General features: G+C 40.5%; 3 protein-coding genes across 3 annotated transcripts; all 3 read left to right on the top strand.

Moving 5' to 3' along the window:
• Window positions 1–311: 311 nt before the first annotated feature.
• Window positions 312–3,175, top strand: LOC107989573 (biorientation of chromosomes in cell division protein 1-like 1; the record flags this gene model as incomplete). Its single annotated transcript, XM_017039144.2, has 8 exons — window positions 312–605; window positions 1,043–1,167; window positions 1,258–1,448; window positions 1,563–2,054; window positions 2,362–2,511; window positions 2,678–2,841; window positions 2,932–3,028; window positions 3,102–3,175. Coding segments are annotated over exons 1-8 (1,410 nt in total), but the record flags the coding sequence as incomplete, so codon positions are not given.
• Window positions 3,176–3,181: 6 nt separating this feature from the next.
• On the top strand, window positions 3,182–6,432 carry LOC107989572 (myb-like protein X). Its single transcript, XM_017039142.2, has 3 exons — window positions 3,182–3,239; window positions 3,363–3,426; window positions 3,517–6,432. The coding sequence occupies exons 1-3, from the start codon at window positions 3,205–3,207 to the stop codon at window positions 6,430–6,432; spliced, it is 3,015 nt and encodes a 1,004-aa protein (XP_016894631.1). The 5' UTR covers window positions 3,182–3,204.
• A 321-nt stretch (window positions 6,433–6,753) lies between these two features.
• Window positions 6,754–12,773, top strand: LOC107989605 (ABC transporter F family member 4-like). The gene is made up of 17 exons (XM_017039278.2): window positions 6,754–6,911; window positions 7,053–7,136; window positions 7,300–7,364; window positions 7,460–7,547; window positions 7,666–7,724; window positions 7,810–7,873; window positions 7,958–8,001; window positions 8,123–8,285; window positions 8,529–8,578; window positions 8,664–8,724; window positions 8,843–8,895; window positions 9,100–9,175; window positions 9,431–9,501; window positions 10,034–10,145; window positions 10,241–10,373; window positions 10,975–11,046; window positions 11,935–12,773. Exons 1-17 carry the CDS (start codon window positions 6,863–6,865, stop codon window positions 12,074–12,076), a joined length of 1,386 nt encoding a protein of 461 aa, XP_016894767.1. The 5' UTR covers window positions 6,754–6,862; the 3' UTR covers window positions 12,077–12,773.
• Window positions 12,774–14,407: the final 1,634 nt, after the last annotated feature.

Below are 14,407 nucleotides of genomic sequence, written 5' to 3'. Positions count from 1 at the left end.
GAGTGTATTCTATTCTATATCTTTCTACTAAAACGTTTTTCTTCTAAAAACAATATTTAACAACCATTAATATGAATTTGATTGTGGTATAATTTATTTATTCTGGATTTGTTAATTAATTAGAAATTATTTATATCGTGTTTTTTCCTTACAACGTAATTTTCCTTTTTGATTTGAAGATTGGGCAACATACGTTTCTCGTTCGATTGGGACACTATGGAATATATATACTTTTTGTGACTCAGAAATAAAAAAAAGAATATCTCTCAAACCTTTATTTTTCGAGGGACGTATTTTCTGTACTAGTTCCGGTTCAAGTGACGGTGACGTTTTATTTCTTCCGTTTAATTACTTCCTCCAACTTTGGCTGCACTGAATTGTCAATAGTCTAATTTACTGTAATCGTGTGCAATTGTATAACATTGCAAATTTTTTTTTATACAATTAATTCGCCGGAGCTGGGTTAAGCTTCGCCGTTAAACTAAGTCATGGCGGGTTTAGCGCCAGGAGACCCTCAGCTTGTTTCAATGATCGTCAATCATTTAAAAACACAGGGTCTTTTTGACCAGTTCAGGAGGGACTGTCTTGCAGATGTTGATACAAAGGTAAGAAACGAAGAAAACATTATTTAATGTCGTTTGTTACTCTTATTTGTTTTTGTTTTACCAGAACAACCACGCTACACAAACCTATATCGCATCTTCGTTACATTTGGTGCTTATCGTTTGGACGTGAATTTGATATATATTGCCCACAGAAAATGTAATTGCTCTCAAAATATGCTTGTATTGAGAGGGGGTAGAGTTTAAACACATATTTTCTGAGCCCACTAATTTCATTTAGGTGTATCACATTGTTCTGTTTTACATTCAGAGAGAATTTGTGAGAAAAAACTGCACAATTATTTTAACCATTTCAAAAACAATGGAGGCAAACGTAGAATAACAGTTTGGAGAATTTGAAAGTGATGTACGTGTTGTGTCAACATAAAACAACGATTTGGTTAGTTTGGTAATTCTCTTTGTTGTCTTTTCTTTGGCAGCCAGCTTACCTGAACCTAAAACAAAGAGTAGACAACTTTGTCTCTAATCATCTGTCTAATCACACATGGAGCCCACATTTGAACAAAAATCAGCTGAGGAACAACATACGGCAGCTTGTGCTCCAGTAAGTGGAAACTCATAAACTTTGTTTTAACTATTTACTTTACATATGTTCATTTTACTTTGTCATTAATTAAATTTCCCTTCTCAATAGGTCGGGCATGCTGGAACAGGGCGTGGACAGGATTGTGGCGCAGGTGGTAGATCCCAAAGTCAACCACATCTTCAGGCCTCAGGTGGAGAGGGTTGTGCGTGAGTTTCTGTCACCTGGCAGCAGTTCTGAGGAGGTGCCGGCCCCGCTCCCTCCAGCAGAGACTAAGCCAGACAGCAACATTCCTGAGCAGGGTTTGTAGGGTTTCATGTCTGATTAGCTGCTGAATTAGATATATATTTTATTTATATACATATAAGTACGTAGCACATAAACTTCTTGTCCATATTTGATGATTTTTTTTACAGCTCCTGCTCCAACCACCACTGGATCCAATGACGCAATGTCAATTCTAGATACAATAACCTCTCTCAACCAGGAGGCAATCGTCAGGGCCAGCTCAAGCACAGATAAAGGCCGTAAAACTCCAGCTGCAGATGAGGCCATGCATCTGGGGGAGGAGAAGGATGAGGATATGAGTGTTGAAGAGGAAGGAGAAAATCAACTGGAAGGAAAGGTCCTGGAGGAGATAGTAAAGGGAAAAGAAACATCAGACGTTCAAATGGTGGAAGTTAAGAAAGAGGACACTCAAGAGCAGCCGGATGTGGGAAGAAGGGTGTTAACAGATGATGTGAAGGTAGAGGACGAGGAGTCAGAATGTCATGATCCAACAAAGGAGGAGAAAGACAACACAACCAGTGATGTAGTACCTGAGAAACCCCTGGAGGAGAACTGTGATGAAGAACATCTCAAATCTACAAGTCAGGCCAGACTGAAGGCCAGAGAGAGGATAAAGGAAGGTGAGTGTCCTGATCATGATGCGACTTTTCCTGTTTTATAACCGGTATATCATATAAAAATACAAACTTGTCCTCCTCCCACATTCCCCTAAACATGCAGGATAACGTCAATTGTTCACTCTAAATTGATATAGTTTTTAGCTTAAAGTATTGATTATCTCTTATGTGTCCCTGTGATGGGCGGGTGAACTGTCCCTGCAGTAGCCTGATGACTGCTGTGACTCAGCCTTGTGACCCTACAGATCATAAGAGGCAGAAGAGAAAGAATAAATGTCACCGTGTATTCTATAACTGTCTTTCTCTACAGAATACTCTCTAGAGGACTCTGATTTGGACGGCCTGAGTGACATCACTGTGAGCTCCGTCCACACCAGTGACCTGTCCTCGTTTGACGGGGAAAGTGAAGACAATGCACAGATGTCTGAGTCATCTGAGGAAGGAGAGCTTCTGTCTGACGGTCTTTATTTTTTCTATCTTTCTCAATATTTGTACATATGGTACAATAATGCCAAGTTTGTAGTTAAAATGTGTTTATTTTTTCTATCTTTCTCAATATTTCTACATATGGTACAATAATGACAAGTTTGTAGTTAAAATGAAAATGTTTTTGTTACTGTGGCCAGATCAAGATGAAGAAGCAGAAAAGAAAAATGCCAGTGAGGAACCAGGAGCAGGCGGGAAACACAAGGCACGCCGCAAGGCCTACGTTCACAAGCCTTTTCTCTACTCTCGGTACTACAGCGACTCTGACGATGAGGTCACTGTGGAGGAACGACGGAGGAACGCTGTATGATGTCCTACTAAGTCCATTTAGTGTTAAAAATGGTCAGAAAACTGAACATATGCTTATTCTGCACAACCTTTCCTGTGATTAAAGGCAAAGGATAAAGAGGAAAGGCTCCTGAAAAGACAACAAAACAGAGAAAGAATGGAGGAGAGACGTAAACAGAAAGCAGTGCAGGCCGAGGAACAAGGTATTTCTGTTGGTCAGCTGTGTGTAAACATATTGTTTACATAGGCTCATTTTTAATACGGTGAATTTTACAGTTTTTAAAAGGTCCAAAAGGAGAGACTCTGCTGGGTTCGATCATCCCAGGGCTAAAGAGGCTCGCAAAGAAAGGAAAAAGAAAGGAAAGTTCTGGAAAAAAAAATGGCCCTAAACCGGAAGAGGAAACTAGACTCAAGGTTTGTCAACAGACGCTCATCTTTAAACACATTCTCTTTGCATTTAAATAAACACATTTAATCTAAGCTCCACATTTAACTTTGCCTAATACTGATAATACTTGTCTAACTTTTATGGTTTAGAAAAGAGGGAGATTCCTTGAGCAAAAAACAAGGAGACACCGGAGGAGAAGCATCCAAAAAAGTGGTAAACAATTTCAAGCAGTAAATTCAGAGATTGTTTTTAAGAATATGACATTGAATTAAAGAATAATGAGTGTCATTCTTTCAAAATTAGGAACTCAAACCTGCAACTCCTAAGACTCCACATCCTAAGCTGAGTAGGAATTTGTCGGAGTCGGCATCATCCGATGAGCGGCTAAGGAGCATGAGCGGCAGTGTCTCAGAAGATTCCAGTGAAACTAAAAAGCTGTTAGACAAAGGCCAGACTCACTCTTTTATCCTGGAGTTGGAGCAAGGCTCCCTGGGGGCTTTGAAACAACGATCAGTTGGAAAATTTGATCGACTGTCCCGCAAAGAATCTCACTCAAAAGAACGCAAAGAGAAGGAGCGCAGTTTGTCAGATGAACGTGTGAAAGTCAAACAAAAACAGGAAAAGAAATCTGAACATCAGGCAGAAGAATCTCAACAAAAGGTGAGTGCGAAAGTGTCGTCTGAGGAGAAAAGTGACAAGAAGCTTAAAATGAAAAGTGAAAAGAAAACAGGAAACACAAAGGAAGCAAAGGTGTCTGAAGGTGGAGTGGATGAGGTTCCTAAAGATCCAAGGAAGGTAAAACCTCCGACTACTGAAGCTGTGAAAGCAGAGAAAGATAAGGAGAAACAGAAGGACAAAATCAGGGAGAAGGACAAAGAGAAAGACAAGAGCAAAGAGAGAGACAAGGCTAAAGGAGAGAAAAGTGCAGGTAAAAGTGATCTTAAGCAGCTGCTCTGTCCTGAATCTGCTGGTTCCTCTGAAGATCGATCTGACATGGAGCCTGTGGCAGATAGCAGTAAAAAGAAGGACAAACATTCCAAAGATGTTCTAAAACGGTCAAAGAGTCACACAGAGGGAGAAAAGCCAAAAAGCACAGAGTGTGAGAAGGAGAAGATCAAACCAGACCAGGAAATCCAAAGGTCTGGCAAATCTGGCTCTGAGTCGGACAAAGATTCAAAAAGAGTAAAATCAGCAGAGAAAGTCAAAACGGTTGAAAAGCCAAAAGTTAAAGTGGAATCAAAGACTCCATTAAAAACTGACAAGAAAATCCAGAGTTCTGAAGCCAAATGTGCAGCAGCTCCACCTGCTGTGAAACACGACACGACAAAGAACAAGAAAAAAGAAGGGGGTGCAAAAGAGCAGAGGAAGACATCTGAAGAACCTTCTCAAGAAAAATCAGGAATCAAGAGTGCCAAGAAAAAACTGGAGAAGAAGGAAAAAGCGGCTGAGAAAAGAGATGACGGCCAAGAGAACAGAGCACAGAGAGAAGACATCGTGGAAAAGTCTGACAATCCTCCAAAGTCCTCCATGTCTTCAGCCACTCTGGAAGTTGTGGAGCTGCCCAAAAAACAATCTCTCCTCCAAGACACAGGCACGGACTCTGAGCCTGTAACCACCACCGTTACCACCTCCCTGTCTGATGACACGTGTGACGCTTTGAGCGACATCACTCCCGAGCCTCCTGAAGGAGAAACCGAATCCAGGCTGGCTGATCTGCCGTCTGTTCCGGTTGAAGCCGACGCTCTGCTGACTCTCATGGACGTCTGCACCTCGGCGGAGGCGAGACTCCTACCACAGATCATCGGGGAGGAGCTGAGAGCCGAGATGGCGCTGCAGGAGGCCGACATGAAGATGAAGGAGGCGGCGCTGACTTTGCTCTCCATGGACCCAGACAGCAGTGTGTCCTCGAGGTTGATCAGCCAGAACTTAAGGGAAGAAGCTGAGGTGAGTCTAATCAACTCAGAACCAATGGACACATCTGAGGCTGAAAAGGAGGAGCTGCTTCCTCATCCTGAAAGTCAGGAGAAAGAGCAACCACCTCCTCCTGAAACTGTGGATTCAGAACTGACTCCTACTGTTACTGTCAGTGTTACAGAGAAAGATGAGCTCCCTCATGAGACTGAAGCTCAGGACAAAGAACCTTCTCCTTTTTTTGAAATTATGGAGGAAGAGCATACTCCTCATTCTGAAGGTGAGAAGGTGCAAACTCCTCTCCCCATGTCTACGAAGGAAGAGTCAGAGCCGCATCCTCAAGAAGTTGGGAAAAAAGACTTTGTGCCGTGTCCTCAACCTCTGGAAGAAAGACCACCATCCCCAGCGATTGAGATAAAAGAGCAACCTCCTCCACCAAAGAGTGAGGAGAAGGAGGAGCAGTCGTTTTCACTTGAGTCTGAGGAGAAAGAAAAACCTCTTGAATCTGTGGAGAAAGAGCATCAGCATCCTTTAATAATTGAAAATATGGAGCAACAGCCTGAAGAAAAGGAACAGCCTCCTGCTCCTCTTACTGAGGAGGAGAAGCAGCTTCCTGCTCCTCTTACTGAGGAGGAGAAGCAGCTTCCTCCTCCTGAAACTGAGGAGGCGACACAGCCTTCTTGTACTGTAACTGAGGAGGAGCATTGCTCTCCTTGTGAAGGCGATAAAAAGGAACAGCTTTCTCCACCTGTAACTGAAGAAACTGAGCAGCCTCCTTCTTCTCCTTCTGAGTCTGAAGAAAAGGAGCAGCTTCCTCCTCTTTCTGAGACTGAAGAAAAGGAGCAACTTCCTCCTCCTTCTGAGACTGAAGAAAAGGAGCAACCTCGACCTTCTCCTTTAGAGTCTGAAGAAAAGGAGCAGCTTCCTCCTCTTTCTGAGACTGAAGAAAAGGAGCAACTTCCTCCTCCTTCTGAGACTGAAGAAAAGAAGCAGCTTCCTCCTCTTTCTGAGACTGAAGCAAAGGAGCAACTTCCTCCTCCTTCTGAGACTGAAGAAAAGGAGCAGCTTCCTCCTCCTTCTGAGACTATAGAAAAGGAGCTGCTTTCTTCTCCTTTTGAGACTGTAGAAAAGGAGCTGCTTTCTTCTCCTTCAGAGACTGAGGAAATGGAGCAGCCACCTCCTCCTTCTGTGACTACAGAAAATGAGCAGCCACCTCCTCCTTCTGAGACTGAAGAAAAGGAGCAGCTTACTCCTTCTGAGACTGAGGAAATGGGGCAGCCACCTTCTCCTTCTTCCTTCTGTCACTGAAGGGAAGGAGCAGCTCCCTCCTCCTCCTCCTTTTCCTTCTGAGACTGAAGAAAAGGAGCAGCTTCCTCCTCTTTCTGAGACTGCAGAAAAGGAGCAGCCTCCTCCTCCTTCTGAGACTGAAGAAAAGGAGCAGCTTCCTCTTCCTGGAAATGAAGAAAAGGAGCAGCTTACTCCTTCAGAGACTGAGGAAATGGAGCAGCCACTTTCTCCTTCTGTCACTGAAGAGAAGGAGCAGCTCCCTCCTCCTCCTCCTTTTCCTTCTGAGACTGAAGAAAAGGAGCAGCTCCCTCCTCCTCCTCCTTTTCCTTCTGAGACTGAAGAAAAGGAGCAGCTCCCTCCTTCTGTGACTGAAGAAAAAGAGCAGCTTCCTCCTTCTTCTGTGTCTGAAGAGAAGGAGCAGCCTCCTATAACTGAGGTAGCAGCCTCTGTGATGTCACCACCGGAGGAAACTGCACAGGTCGTAGAAGAACCAACATCAGGTGAGTTTGATTTTCATAGAACATATGTTTGTTTCTGGTTTAAAAATCATTAAACGAAACAGTGCAGAGAAGAGGCACGGACTCCACCAAAGCAGAGACGGATCATTTACACCTAATCTTAAATTGTTTCAATATTTAAAGTGACTAAGGAGGAGGAGCAGCAGCAGAAAACGACTCCAAAGAAAAAGAGAGGACGTCCTTCAAAGACGGCAGCAGGAGTTACAGGTGGGAGTGGACTCAATGTTCAGTGGACCTAAATGTCAAGGAAATTAAAAATTAAAATTATGCATCATTAAAAGTTTCTAAAACTGAGGAGGTGAAGGGTGAGGTGAATATGTTAAAAAACAAAAGTTGATTTCAGCTTTTCTTTTCTTCTCTTCTTCCAAAGATGAACCAGTGGACAAGACAGAGGAGTCAGAGAGATCTGCAGCTGAGGAGACTCCTCTCCAAACTGTATGTGATCGGCCTGAATCCTCAGTCACTTCATCTGATCCTGATTGTCTAAAGTTCTCTAACATGTTCATCCCTGGCCTGTGACCACTGTCTAGATGGACATGGACTTTCCAGGGAAGGTGGAGGAGCTGGAGGTCAGAGAAGCTGAATCCAAGGGTCAGACCAGGCTTGTCAAACAAATCAGTAAGTCGTGTGACTGTGGGAAAAAAACAACACACCAGATACACGATTGTATGTATGTTTCTTTCAAATACTGCATGTTTTCTTTTCATGTTTACTGAAAGAGAATTTTTTTTGTCAGGTAATATCTCCAGCGCAGACAGTCAGGAAGACGAGAAGGAATCAGACTTGTCTGAAAAGGTAACTTTTCCTCAGACATGTTTGTAAATAATGCAGGAAACCGTCCTCTAACCTGCATCACTCGTGTGTGTGTTTATTTTTGTAGGATGAAACAATTTCAGGAAGACGAGGGCGGAAAAGAAAATTGTCCAGTCAGAAAGTTGTAGCTGGTAAGGTGGCCAAAACTTTAGACCTGAGATAGAAATGCTGCCACCTTCTGTCTGCTCTGGTTCTGATCTTTTATCTGCTTTAAGGTGAGGAGAAAGAAGAAAAGAACAGTAAGGAGCAACTATCCCAGGTAGATAAACAACATAGTTTTAAATGAGAATTAAAAGTTTTTTTTACGGTCGAGAGTTTCGTCCCTGGTCACCAACTACTCTTAACCATATAAACTTGAAGTATTTTGTATACATTTCAAGGAGACCGTTCAAGGGAAGGCTGCAGAAACACCTCACACCAGAAGATCCTCCAGACTAACGGAGGAGACAGATTCAGAAAAGGAGCAAAATAAAGGAGCTGAGAAACCAGAGGAGAGTCCCAGTCGCAGGGGGAGACGATCAGGAGCTACAGAAGCTGCTGCAGGTCAGTGGAGACATGAAGTAGAGGAGCAGTTATAGAACAGTTGAATGTTTGTACGTGTTTTTTTACTAACGTTGGTTCAGTCACAATTAAATGTATTTTAGGTAAAAATATAAATACTATTTGTTTTGAAATCTATATCTATATATATAATATATATAATTTGACTTGAATCCAAAAGTAAATTGTGATTGGCCAGAATTGTCACAGTGTGTAAAGTTACTTTTGTTTCGGTTTGGACCTCAGAACGGAAAAAGGAGCAGGATGGAGGAGACGGCTGTCCAGAGAAGGAAGAGGTGAGAGGAGAAATGTGAAGCATGTTCTTCAAACGTTAGTAAACTCCGTTCGTGGTGTTAAGACTGTCATTGTCCCCGGTGGTAGAAATGTGAGGCTGAAAATTCAACGGAGAAATCTGAAGCTGCAGGAAACTCCCCTGATGTCTGTAAGTCACTTTTTATTCCACTCGCTTTTCTTATTTTGCTGCTCGTTCTTTAGGATGCTGCTGTAGTTCACATAATCAGTACGTCATTTATTCACAGTTAATCACATTCCTTTTTCAGGTGAGCCAGAAGCGAAGAGGAAAAGGACAGAAGGATTGGAAGAAACTGTAGAGGTGAGATTTGTTGTCAAACGAAACATGGTCAGCTTGTCTGTTTGTGTCGCAGAGATCAGTCAAAGATTTCACTGCAGTGTGGAAAGTTAGCGTCTACCTGTTACATTCTAACATTTAATAAAAGTGAGAGAACATTTAGTGGCCGTTCAATAAGCAGCTTCTTCTCTGTCTGTATTATGTCGCTACTAATATGTATTTCTACAGGAAATTCAAGCAGAGAAAGAAGTAGAAGAAGAAGACGGTCAGCAGGAGTGTGAACAACAGTCTGAAATAGAGGATGGTAAGATGATGAGTAATTAACACATACTGTAAGAACTGAATCATATTGTGTTATACAGCCACATGCATTCAGTCAGTATCCCAGCATATAATGTCTATATGAAGTATGTTCAGTTTATATAAGTAAATTATTTAATGTTTTCAATGTGGGTGGTTCACTTCATCTTGGTCATTTTATTAGTTGCTAACCAGGCTAAAAAAGTGTGGACACTCCTTGTATGGATTGATGTCAGTGAAATATTGTTTTTCTGTGCAGGAGCATCTGAGTCGATGAACCCGTCAGAAGAACAAGACGAAGTGAAGGAGCAGAAGAAGAAACCGGATGACGTACGTCTGTTCAAAAACAAATCTTACTCTAAGATATCGTTGAATGATAGTGACGGTTTTTTTTTGTATTCAGTGAAAGTCTTGTCAGATTCAGAAATCACGGCACAGCAGATGTGGTTACACTGCCCTCTTGTGGCAACAAAAAAAACAGTCATGTGTGACTACGGTAACAATTTCAACAGCGGTGATGACAGTTAATTAATAGCAACAACAGATTTAATAAATTAGTAGATTTGTAAAATACAAAAAGTATTAGTTTAGAAATTCTTAATTGTACCTGGGTCACACTAATTCACAAAAAATAATACATTCAAATTAATTAAAACAAATGTTATCTTCTCCGTTAGATAAAAGTTATGTATTTACATATAGAAACAGAAATAAATAGTTTTAGACACTGCAGTCATTTTTAGTCTCAGCAGGAGGTGTTTTATGTCCTCACCAGGACTGATGCTGAATTAAAATCTATATAATCATCTATTTTTAATTACTTGCTCTATTTCTATAATGTCTTGTGATTTTGTTTCTCCAGGTTGTGGAGGAGCAGCAGCAGCAGCAGGAGGAGCAGGACATGGCTCCTAAGAAGAGGAGGGGCCGTCCCTCAAAGACAGCAGCGGCAGCAGCTACGACTGCAGAAGATTCAGGTCAGAAATAAATCAACCTCAGATGTCCCCGACATTGTTATTCAGGTTTTTTCAAAGGCGAGATTAATTGATGTGTGATGTTGTCTCTTCTACAGATAAAAAGGACAAAAAGGCCGAAGAAAAGGAAAGTGATCAGAATGAAGAGGAGGAGGAGGAGGACGGAGAGGAAGGGAAAGGAACCGCAACCAGAGCAACGACCCGATCAGCGTCTCGTCTGGAGGCAGAAAGGTAGATTGACATGACACCTGCGGCTGGTCCACATCCAGGATAGTTAACTTATGAAACATGGTAAAATTGTACTGTATTTATTAACAGGGTTTTGTTGTTAAAAGATGTTCAAATAAGTGAAGACACAAAGTGTTTTTGGCTCTTTGTCAGGACAGTTTTATCACCTCTCTCTGAGGTGAACTGTTTTTTTTTCACCTCACCCGTTTATCACCTCTCTCTGAGGTGAACTGTCCAATATTGAATTTTTTTTTTTTTCACCTCCTACTGGGCTGATCCTTCCAGCTATCTCATTGGCTAACTGTTGGCTAAAAATATCTTTTCAAGAATTTATAACTATCAACAATTTCTTCATCACCAAGTTGTATTCCATTTCTGTCTCGGTAACACGTCCTTGGCATTAAAGCCCCTGGACTCCAGCATCTGTAAACAGTGAGACGCTGAGCCCTGCTGTCCAACAGACGGAGTCAGTGCTAATGAATGAGTCTCTGATGGTTTTAAAGCCGAGATGTGTTTTACCCTGGAGGTGCGACGATCATTAGCATCATTACTGTCACAGCCTGTTAGTAGTTAAATGTTTGTTTTTATTTACTGTTCTTCACAGAAATAAACCCAGTAAACCCTCCACCAGGGCCAGTCGACACAGCGGGAAAGAGGAGGCGACAGCGGGAGCGCGGTGAGTGACACAAATGTTGTACCCAGGCATTTACTGGAACTTTGAATTTATTTTTGCTCTAATGAATGCCACACATATTTAAGAGATTTCAAAACAAGGTATTTAAAAAAAAATATAAATATCCCTGCAAGTAGAGAATCAGAGTCAGTAGAAATACTGGATTTGTCAAACTACTATAATAACTAATATAATATTTATTATTGAAATGACTCCAATTAGGAAAATATATTTAGTACAATGGAAGAAAAACCTTAACATTGATTTAGAATAATGTTAATTCAGACATGTTAAAAGACAAACAGGACAATAAAATTGCACATTTCTTAAAATAAGATAATGATAAAGATTGTTGTTATTTCAGAAATGTATTACAATTTGGTAAGATATCTTTTATTAATTATTTGCATCTGTAATTTAATTTAATAATAATGTAATTTTAAAACATTTATGTCAGTCATTCAATTTATACACTAAAATAAAATCAAAAATACAGTTTTCTCTAACGTTATTATGTGATGTTTACGATACTCATATTAAGGTCTAAGTTGTTGGTTTTTTCCAGCTACTCTAATAGTGGGGACCACAAAATATTTTCAATTCACAATTCTGGAATCCAGTCATGGGCTGGACTAGATAGTTTGGTCTGAGGTGCTGAAAAATCTCCAGTCCACAAAGGCCTGGAAGTGCTTGAATTTGTACCTTAAATCTGGTGCATGAGGTCAGGAAATAGCTTAAAGAATGTCTTGTAATGAGTTGACCAGGTCTTTGATTGTGTGGTAGGTGTTTATGTTTGTTTTCATGAAGTCTTGTTTTAGCAGAGAGAAACGTGTCGTTCACTTTCCTTTGACACGAATAGACAAACAGATCGACTTTGTTTCCCTCCCTCAGTGGCTCCAGGAGCCAGACAGCGACAGCGACTTCACCAGCCTCGTCAAAGGCTGGCCGCAAACGAGAGTCCAGCCCCCCCGCGGTCCGAACCAGAGGAGGACAGAAATCAGAGGAGCCTCCGTCCAAGAGGAGCAAACGCTGACCAACCTCGGTGATCGGCAGTGGTTTTCTCCTGCAGTCTTCTTGTCAGCTCCGGTCGACCAGGCTCTGCTCAGTGAATGTAGATATTTAAAAAAAAGAAAAAAAAGTTCTGGTAAGTATTATTCACTCAGCCTAAACCTAAGGATGTGTGGAGAAAATCCTCCAGAATACTTTGGTTCACCATTAGTCCATATGGTTTAGATCAGGCTTCATCATCCCTGCAGTTATTCAGTGAAAGTCAGTGAACCAGAGAAATTCAGGCCAATCTCAGGCTTGAACCTGCAGCTGAGGTGAATTTAGGGAAAAAAGAAAAAAAAACGAATGTGAAATTAGCTCAGACTTAAATTTCATCTTATTTTATATATATATAAATCTTAAACTATTTTTGACATTCACTTTGACTTAACCAGAATTCATTTAGACTTTCCTTTGACCTAATATTCATTCTGTGAATGAAAACATTTCTGACTATTTTTCTTTTACATAATTTTGTTTTTTTATATGACTTAGTGTTTCCTATCAAATAGTCGGTCTTGGTGTTGTGTGGAAAAAGTGACAGAATTTTAATTTTTTTTTTTTACAAAAAATATGTACTTGTTTACATCAACACTGTTGCTCCTTTAAAACACATATGTACAGTTTGTTTGTGTTACTGTAGGTCAATGGTATTAAAGGTCTCACTGACCTGTTGGTGTCAACACGTTTGTTGCATTCACTTTCTTTTTTCAGAAATGAAGTTCAAACCTGTTATCTATGTTTTTGATTCAAGTATAATTTAGATAAAGATAAAACCTTTCTCTCTGATTTGAGGAGAAAACATTTCGTTAATGACAACAGGTTACTAACAGTTAACACTTTGACCAACAACGCAGCTTTCACATTTAGAAAAAGATTAAACAAGCTTTTAACTAATATTAAAAAAGACATTGCTTTGGAAAAAAATCCATCAAAAAGTTTTTTTGTAATGATGATACAGTTCTTTGTTTTATGATACTTTAATTTATTTTTTAACATGTGGCATAAAAAAATAACAGATACTTTAATTTATTTTTTAACATGTGACATAAAAAATAACAAATTTTGAATTTTGCAAAACGTATTTATGATGAGACAAAAACAAAAAAAAATTTTAAAAACCAGAGTTTTAAACAGTTTCCTGACTTATAGACATTTTAGACCAAATTTAGACCACTGTCTTTCCTTAATATTTCATTAACGATTTATAAGGGCTCCCACACATTTCTCTTTTTTTTCTCAAAAAATTGTGCTGTTTTGTGATTCTGTAAATAGTCGAAGCCTCGAGCCAATCGGCTGAGACTGCAGCGGAGCGGAGGACATTCCTGTCTGTTAATGGAGGATAAAACTGACAAACGAAGGATGAAATATTCCTCCTTCATTATTATCAGTCGTTGGGTGCAGACGTTGCACCTGAACAGAAGTCCAGAATTATCTGCTCTCACTTCTCCCACTATTTCTTCCTGAGTTTGAGTCGGCTAAGGTGTGTGTGTGTGCACCCCTTTCTCTCTCTCAGGTATTTCCTGGTGCTTAAATCCAAGTCTTAAATCCAACACTGGGCCAGAGTTTTACCATTATACCATTATAAAGTGGATCAGCGTTCATTAAAGTCAGTGGTTTCTGGCAGACGAACTGAGCTGCGTTCAGTTCCTGATGCTTCTGGAGCAACATGAAAATAAACGTTTATTTTTATGACGCTCATTTGCGTTGTATTTTCAAATGATTCCAGGATTTTCCCAGCAGTTTTTACTGTGGCTGCCGCTAAATAAACGTACTGGGGTATTTTTTCACAAATAAGTAGCCAATATTTTCAGTGATCTCTGCATACTTAGTAAGTAATATTTGTATATATTTGCTAGCTTTTTAGTGTAGATACGTGTTTATCACAATACTGAAACATTGGCCCTTGGTAGTTTTCTGACCCTTTTTAAATGAAACTGTAAAAATACGTTTCAGCCTTATTTGTAAATGGCCTTTTTTGTAATTGTTAGAGCTTCAATTTGAACCACATCTAATCTCAGCAGCAGAACTATTTCAATTCTGGAGAAGAAGGAAAAAAAATACTTAAAGTTTTTTTGCTTCTTCACTCCTCCCTGCTGCCTGTCAATGGTTATTTCTGCTAGTTTCAATTGAAACACTCCTGACATTAAACACCTGTTAACTTTTATGGCTGCACAGAGTGTTGGCTGAATGGAGCAGTATTATAGTCAGTGCCAGTCAGTGTAGCCAAATCCCCTGTAGAGGAAAGACCCCTCCCAGCAGCAGCAGCAGCGGCGGGAGAGCCACCTTTCACGCTGCCGGGCCCCCAGAACCCCCC

This window comes from Cynoglossus semilaevis, chromosome 15, assembly GCF_000523025.1.
Source record: "Cynoglossus semilaevis isolate Cse_v1.0 chromosome 15, Cse_v1.0, whole genome shotgun sequence".
Lineage (NCBI taxonomy): Eukaryota > Metazoa > Chordata > Actinopteri > Pleuronectiformes > Cynoglossidae > Cynoglossus > Cynoglossus semilaevis.
This window is presented reverse-complemented; position numbering and strand designations above follow the sequence as displayed.